General features: G+C 46.1%; 1 protein-coding gene across 3 annotated transcripts; it reads left to right on the plus strand.

The window, feature by feature from the left end:
- The first annotated feature begins 1,440 nt into the window (after positions 1-1,440).
- Positions 1,441-8,018, plus strand: LOC103538355 (L-lactate dehydrogenase A chain). 3 transcript variants are annotated; one of them, XM_030451505.1, is made up of 8 exons: positions 1,441-1,569; positions 3,046-3,177; positions 3,883-4,000; positions 4,685-4,858; positions 5,301-5,474; positions 6,319-6,436; positions 6,886-7,009; positions 7,200-8,018. In XM_030451505.1, the coding sequence occupies exons 2-8, from the start codon at positions 3,055-3,057 to the stop codon at positions 7,362-7,364; spliced, it is 996 nt and encodes a 331-aa protein (XP_030307365.1). In that variant the 5' UTR covers positions 1,441-1,569; positions 3,046-3,054; the 3' UTR covers positions 7,365-8,018. The 3 variants fall into 3 exon arrangements, with proteins under 3 accessions (XP_030307365.1, XP_030307366.1, XP_030307367.1); XM_030451506.1 differs by having other exon boundaries at positions 1,523-1,587; XM_030451507.1 differs by lacking the exon at positions 1,441-1,569 and adding an exon at positions 2,214-2,424.
- Positions 8,019-8,075: the final 57 nt, after the last annotated feature.

Here is an 8,075-nt window from a genome sequence, read left to right on the forward strand (position 1 = left end):
TAGGGTACCATTCCCATCAGATCACCGTAGCAGAAGGGAATGTCACTGGGATGGTCTGGGAAAAGAAAAAAGAATCCTTGTGAAACAAGAATGGGAAAATAAGAGTAACCCAGCTATTCACACAAGATTAATTTTTCCCTGATTTTCAGTAAGGATGAACATGTCAATCCATAGGGTAAAGAGAGGATGCCTAAGAGGAAGGGTGGAGGGGAAAAATGGGTATGGGATAATAAATTAACACAGCCAACTGGCAGACAAAACCCCCAGTCTGCTCTGCTCCAAGTGGAGGAACCAGACTTTCTCAATCCCAGAATCCTAGTGCATAGTAAGACAGAAATCCAGATATAAAGATTATAGGTAAATTTACTGACTTGGAGGCATTACCACAGGACTCGAGAAGAGCAAGTATTGGAGAAGTGAGGCACGGTGGAAACATTTTGGGCCTGTGCTTTGGATGTCTGTGCAGTTCTTCAGGAAAACTCATGGAGAGAAGTTTAACTACAAACACGAAATTCAGTGAATAAATGAATAAAAGGCAGCATGGGTTTACTAAAAAAAAGTCTTGTGGGACAACTGTGTAGCACAGTATAAAACTGAAAGCCCTCAGGCGTGCAGGAAATGTTTTTTGCTCTTTGCTGGTGTCCTAGCAAGCAGTAAGCAACGTGACAGACTTTAGTGGCCAAGCAGTGTGACAGGGAGCCAACAGTGTGGTGTGACTGTGAGAATAGCAAGTGGGAGCCCAGTCAGGGTATTTCCGCAGTGACAGGAAAACACGAGTGGCGACGGGAAAACACGAGTGCTCTGCCCTGTCTGAGGCACTGCTGAGGAGACTGAAGCGCTCCATGTGCAGCCGCTCCCGCAGCGAGGCCGTTCCGGGACCGGAGCCGGGAAGGTTCTGCTTATGTAACTTAACCACCGAGTGGGAGTTACATGGGAATACACAGAAACGGGCACTAAACCGCCATCCTATGTCTGTAACAAAGAAAAAAACCTAAAACATCTACTGAAGGAGATGGCAATCAGGTTCCCAGCCACGGGACCCGAGGCTCCACCGGGAACTCAGGCCGCAGACCCGCAGGGTTTGTGCCGACGGGGAGCACAGGACTGGTGTGTCCGGGGCAGGTGGGCAGGAACAGCTTCAACGCCTCTCGGAGCTCCAGAGCCGGCACGGCTGGCGGGTCCCTGCCCTCGAGCCAACGTTTCAGACGTTTCCACCCATCCCGGTCGGTAACAGCAGGCGGGAGATCTCCCCCGACGGCACGGACCCCCTTGTGCCAGTACATGGGTTCAACCCCCTCAACAGCCCCTAAAGCGTGGTTCTGGAGAGCCCCAGGCGGGGCTGAGCCCCTTCCCCACCTTCCCAACGTTCCCGGCTTCACCCCTCCCTTTCCCCGCTCCCATCCCAAGCTCGGTCCCACTGCCCCCTCCTTCCCCACCCCGACGTGTCTCCGGGCACGTCTCCACCGCCGCGGCCCACCCACCGCACGTCACCCGCCCGGCCCTTACTTAAAGCCCGCGGACACCTCCCCCCCGCCGTAACCGCCGCTGCCGCTGTGGTGAGGACGCTCGGTACGTGCGATCGCTCCGGTGGGTTTTGGGGAGGGGGAGGTGGGGGCTTGAAGAGAGGGAGGTGTGGGCAGCGCTGGCCCCCAGACCCCCGGGTGAGGAGCCAGGGGGCACAGCCTCGGAATTCATCCCGGGGAGGCACCACGCCCTGCTCGGCGGCCTTGTGCACCATTTCCAACACCCTGCCCTGACTGGGGATGTGCACTGACTGCCTCGTCATCCTCCCCCCTCTCCCCCCCCCCCCCCCCGACTCCAGCCTGTTAATTAACTTACTTGTCTTAATCGGTAAAAGCGTGCGTGGGCCCCGGGGAGCTTGCGGGGAGCGAGCCCGCAAAGGGCGGTGCGGGTGGGCTCGAGGCTGTGTTTGGAACAGAGCGTTCAGGTCCCACCTCGGCTACCGGGTCTCCCTCTTCAGTGTTTTGGCACTCTAAAAAGAGAAAAAAAATTGCGAAGTGCAACAGGAATGGTGGGGTGGATGCTCCTCAGAGCCCTGCACGTGGAAGTTCCTCCAGCGCAGAGGGAGAGCTTGGCACATGGAGAGAGTGTGCACGGTGCTGGGCCACGCTTCAGGAGGCTTTAGCAAATGAAGACTGACGGATCTCGATCAACTCTTAACTAAATACGGGCCCTGCTGGCTTCCTGTCCCTCCTCGCCCCAAACTCGCAGCGCTGCGTGGCCCTTCCTGCCCCGAGCCGGTCGCTGCCTGTTCAGCACTGACTCCAGAACCCGGCTGTGTCTGGACCTGCTCCTGTTGCCAGGCTGCCCCGGGCTCTGCGGTGGGGCAGGAGCTGAGCTGCTGCCAGTGCAGCGCTCGCCGGCTGAGCAGGGTGTCAGCTTCTGCAGGGACCCGAGGGGAAGGTCAGTGCTCCGACGTGGCATTCCAGTACGCCCGTGGCTGTCGGATTTAGAACCCGTGTAACCAGGCTGCCATGCAGCTGGTAGCTGTGAAAGTTGAGAGAGAAGAGATGGTGTCACCAGGCTCGAGACGTCTGAATTCAAAATTACGCAGTTCTTACTTAAAAACAAATCCGTGAAGCTTACTTTGAGGATCACGCTGTGCTTAAGGGTTTGTTGAAGTGTTGTACAGCTTCAGCTCTGGGAAGCCTTCAGGGCACGGTGTGCCAGTTTTTCAGGGGAGCAGAATGGAGATTGCCAGATCATGCTGTGATCAGAAGTACTAAAATGGCTTCCTTTGCCTAAATGTAATATGGATGATCATTCTAATGCTGCTGGAGTGCCACCCAGCTATATAAGCAGTGGTTCTCAGGATGAGGGAAAGCTATTGCCAGTTTAAACAGTACATTGTCATCAGTAATGCAGTTTTTAAATAATTTTGCTGCATGCAGGCAGTACTTGTTTTAGGCATATGATTTATCTCCATTTTCTTATCATCCTGGAATAAGGCCTGTCTTGCTTGATTAATCTGGTTTCAGTTAAAGCTCCCAAGCCTAGAGAAATCATGTGTTGCTTTCCTTGCAGCAGTGCACCATGTCCCTCAAAGACCAGCTCATTCAAAATGTCCACAAACAGGAGGGTCATGCCCAGAATAAAATCAGCGTGGTTGGTGTGGGTGCAGTTGGAATGGCCTGTGCTATCAGCATCCTGATGAGGGTAAGTGTCAAGCTTGGGATAAAGTCACACTTGTGACTATCTGAGGCATAAAAGAGTTGCAAAAAGTAATGTCTCTTAAGACACTGATTTGGCTAGCACACAACATGAACTTCTGGTTGTCCATTCTTTTCTCTGGGCCTGAAGCAAAGCAATCAACCTACTGACAGAGAATGGACAGCTGCAGTTCTTGTAAACCAGATTTATCCCATTATCAGGCAGAACATGCTCTCTGTATCATTTTTGCTTATGAGCTGAATTTATCTATGAACAACTTCCAGATTTAAGAACATTTTGCCTGAAGCAGATTGTGATGGAATACTTCTTTGCAGTGTGGACTGGAAAAAGTGGTCCTAGACACTCTGAACTTCTTGTCTTGTCTGAACTCTTGTCTTGCATTATTATATGGAAAATGCTAAAAATCAGGCTTGCTTTTCATAACTGCTGTTTATGAACAGCTGTTGAATTATTTTTTCATTGGTGTCATGCCAACTTGTACAGCGTTTCCACACAGAATGTGGATTTGAAAAAGTACTAAACGAACAAAGTGGATATCCCCGGGGACTAATGCTTGGCAACAAGTATTTTACATGAGTAAAGTTGCTTAAATAGATCACTGGTTTTAAAAGAATTAAAACTTCAATTTATGAATCAGGCACTTTGTTCAAAGAGGCAATAAACTTACTACTTAATCTTGGTCTCTTGTAGGACTTAGCTGATGAGCTTGCCCTTGTTGATGTTGTGGAGGACAAGCTGAGAGGAGAGATGCTGGATCTCCAGCATGGCAGCCTCTTCCTTAAAACACCAAAGATTGTCTCTGGCAAAGGCAAGTAGCTGGCTCTGATGTGCTTACTAATTCCAAGTGGAGACAGCCCCTTCAGGTCTCAGAGTGGTCCCTCACTTTGTTTCTGCTCAGCTGAGATTGTGTCACAGACTTTGTTAAGGCTGATGCAGCTAGGAATCCTCTGTTCCCCAGTTCATCACTCAATATATAAAGATTAATTTCTTAAGTATTCCTGCACCTTTGAGAACTATTTCACAGCCAGTTAAGCCCCGAATGTGATAACTGCTTACTTCTTGGCCAGAAATGTCTGGCATCTTATAAGTTAGTGGCAACCTGACTAGGGCAAATGCTAGCCATCTCATGCCTTAGTTAATGTGCAGCTGCTCTGTCCACAGATAATAGGTCATGAGGGCAGAGCCTTCTCACTTTTCTGTACAGCACTTGCATGGCATCCTGACAGCTGCCCCATGCTCATCTGTGCCTGAAAAGTATGCAGTACCACTGCCTGACTCCTGTGTGTGAAGGTTTTGATTTGCCCTGAGGGATGCCACACGTGGCAGTGAAGCAGTCGTGAAACTTAACTTGGAGAGAGAAAAAAAAGGCCTAGTAACAATTACCAGAATTTTAGCACCCTCAAATTTCAGGTATCAATATTAAAAGGAATTGAGAACTGTTCTCAACAGCGTGTAGGGAGAGGCCATGTTTGACACAGCCTTTTGTCTGCAGATTACAGTGTGACTGCACACTCCAAGCTGGTGGTTGTCACTGCTGGTGCCCGTCAGCAGGAAGGAGAGAGCCGCCTTAACTTGGTCCAGCGCAATGTGAACATCTTCAAGTTCATCATTCCCAATGTTGTTAAATACAGCCCTGACTGCAAGCTGCTCATTGTCTCAAACCCAGGTTTGTCTTGTGTTGCCTTAATGCTGGCTTAGAAAATAGTCTTTTCTTCAGTAAAGAGGCCTTAGTATGACCAAGAACAGGCTTCTAGACAATATTTACACATGTAACCACATAGCAAGAAGTGCCATCTTCCTTCTCTACACTCCGTAAGGTGGTCTTCTGAGAAGTAAACCAGATTGCCTCCAACTTGGGTCTTCAGTTGCCTTTTGTCCTTAGCAAAGGACACAGTAATAGGCACTGATAATTGCATGTGTAGCATAGACAGCCTCGCAGTTCTACCCTTGAAACAGTCCTTGTGTTGGCCCACTGCAGGGCCTGGCTTCACTCTGTTGTATGCCGTGAAGCTCGTGTGCAGAGAAAATCTTTACATATAAATGGGAGATACCATCCTAGTTAAACTGCTCACAGATGGCTCTTGTTAATATCCCTGTTCTGTTTATAGTGGATGTTTTGACCTACGTGGCCTGGAAGATCAGTGGCTTTCCTAAAAACCGTGTTATTGGCAGTGGCTGCAATCTGGACTCTGCACGTTTCCGTCACCTCATGGGAGAAAGACTGGGCATCCACCCTCTGAGCTGCCATGGATGGATTGTTGGAGAGCATGGAGATTCCAGTGGTAAGGGTTAAATCCATCTGCGTGTTGCACAGGACTTTTTCTGATAGTTTGTTGGCAAGAAATTTCTTCAAAAGGTGCAGCAAAATGTTGCTTAAAAATTTTTGCACTGCGGCACCGTAACAATGCAAGTCCTGCTTTAAGTCTTCTGCTGCAGAGAGTAACCCTAGATGATCTGTATTTGACCTGAGCTACTCTGCTTGGAAAAGGTCATTACTGTAATCTGAGGCTAAAGTTTTTTAAGGCTCCAAAAAAACCATCCAGAACTCCAAAAAAAAAAAAAAAAAAATTGAAGAAGCAAGAGGGTAAAGGTCTGTGCAAGGGACTCCCAATGATCTGCACTAAACTTACTGGTAGTCATGCCACTGTCTCTACTGGCATCTCTCAATTACTCCAAGAACTATTTATAGCAATCTAAGTGCAGAGGCAAGTCTGAATGATGGGAGAAAGAGCAGCTTGCTCTTTACTTAACCTGTACTTCCTCTAGCAGCACCTGAGCAGTACTGTCTGCTTCCTGACACTCACGAGGACTCATTTGCAATAAATTCTTATTTTGAGAAACCTTTGCAAATTAGTTACTGTCATTTTAGTTCATGTTGCCTAGGTGTTTTGATTTAATGAAGGTATATTAGAACATTGTGACATCATTTATAAAGAAAGATGCTTATTTGCTCCTGAGTTCTCAGCCTGCAAGTCAGTCTGATCTGCAAAGCAAATCTATATTTAAAGTCATATTTAAATCAGTGACGTGGGGCTGATTACTTTAGTTCTTATGTTGACTTAATTTGAGAAGGAGAAAAAACAACTTAAGTTTTCCTGTGAGGTAATTAATCTGTGCAACTTCCAGTACCTGTCTGGAGCGGAGTGAATGTTGCTGGTGTCTCCCTGAAGGCTCTTCATCCAGATCTGGGAACTGATGCAGACAAGGAACAGTGGAAAGAGGTCCATAAGCAGGTGGTGGACAGGTAAATACTGATTTATTTTTTTTCCCCTTATTTTTTTAACATTTGTTCTCAAAATGATGAAGAGCTAGAGCACCTCTGAGTTGCAGTATCCATATATGGTTTCAAATACCATAGTAGCCCAAAACTAATACCAAGATACAGACATAATAGAACTTGAAATAATATGTTAAGGATTAAGGTAATTTGGCAGAGTTGATTTTTCACAGGCTTAATTTAAAATTAGGAATTAGGGAAGTGCTCCAACTTCCAAATTTCCAGCATAACTGTGGGAAATAGCATAAAATGCAAATAAAGGTCTTCAGTTCCGAGTTCATTTCAGTCCTGTCAGCAAATTAGTTAAGCTTCTAATGTCTCCAAATCAATTAAGACACCACTAGAAGCTGTTCTTAAAAACTTGAAATATTTCAGTTGGTGATACTTATTTTTACTGAGTAACTTTGTCTCTGCAGTGCCTACGAGGTCATCAAACTGAAGGGGTACACATCCTGGGCTATTGGCCTGTCTGTGGCAGATCTAGCTGAAACTATTATGAAGAATTTGAGAAGAGTGCACCCAATCTCCACAATCGTTAAGGTGAGTGGCTCCTTTTGGGTAGATTGGTTTACTGAGAACAGGTAGATTGGTTTACTGAGAACTAAAAACCTTGGGAATTCTGAAGAACAATGATAACCTAATTTAATTTCAACTGAACTTAGTTATAGACTACTCTATAAAATACAGACATACACAAACTCTAGCCTAACTATCCTTACCTACTTTTCAGGGCATGCATGGAATAAAAGAAGATGTCTTCCTAAGTGTTCCTTGTATACTGGGCAGTAATGGCATTACTGATGTAGTGAAGATGATCCTAAAACCTGAGGAAGAGGACAAATTAAGGAAGAGTGCAGACACACTCTGGGGAATTCAGAAGGAACTACAGTTTTAAGTCTGCCCAAGCAGTTCACTCTTTGCATTTTTAATGGGTTTAGTGGTTTATCTCACATTGCACTTCCTAAGTAGGTCAAATCTTTCAATGTATGTATCAACTAGAACACACAAGCAGCTCAAATCTGAACAAAAGTTTCAAGATAGCATAAGGAAACTATTCTAGGGTTTTCCCTGTTCAGACACCCATGTTCTTAGCCAGAGCTAGATAACCTAGTCAGTCTTGTACAGTGAAATGGTGTGACAGAAATCCAGCATTCAAAGCAGCACTGCCTAGAAAATCCTTTGCCTTTTCCTCGTCTTGTTTAGTGTTGGTTCAGAACAGTCAGTCAGTAACTAATTGTAACACAACGTGAAACCAAAGACTATTTTCTTGCAGTTAAAGGATTGTCAAGCCAATTGACCAACCTTCTCTGCTGGCTGAATAGCTTAAGTATTTCACTATTCGTAGGTCCAAATGTATTTTCCTAACACTGCTTTTGGAATTTTTGTGGGTTTTTTTTTTTTTTTAGAGAACCTTATTTTTGTGTACTGTATCAGCTTAGGTGTAAAGTTGATCTTCTGAGAACATTTGGAAAAAAAAAAGATTTCTGAATGCAACAAGACTGTCCAAGTGTAGTACCAGCTCCAGCACCAATAAAACCACAAACTGTTCTTTCTGCCTCTTTGTTTTCTTTATAGGGCTTTGTCTCCAAGATACAGCTCCACTTGC

This window comes from Calypte anna, chromosome 5 (assembly GCF_003957555.1).
Source record: "Calypte anna isolate BGI_N300 chromosome 5, bCalAnn1_v1.p, whole genome shotgun sequence".
NCBI classification, from domain to species: Eukaryota; Metazoa; Chordata; class Aves; order Apodiformes; family Trochilidae; genus Calypte; species Calypte anna.

What these genes read in the sequence shown, in the direction of transcription:
- LOC103538355 (XM_030451505.1), top strand. Translation starts at nt 3,055, where the DNA reads ATGTCCCTCAAAGACCAGCTCATTCAAAATGTCCACAAACAGGAGGGT. An exon ending in GCTCATTGTCTCAAACCCAG is followed by an intron (nt 4,859 to 5,300) that starts GTTTGTCTTGTG and finishes TTCTGTTTATAG; the next exon opens with TGGATGTTTTGACCTACGTG. An exon ending in AGAGCATGGAGATTCCAGTG is followed by an intron (nt 5,475 to 6,318) that starts GTAAGGGTTAAA and finishes TGCAACTTCCAG; the next exon opens with TACCTGTCTGGAGCGGAGTG.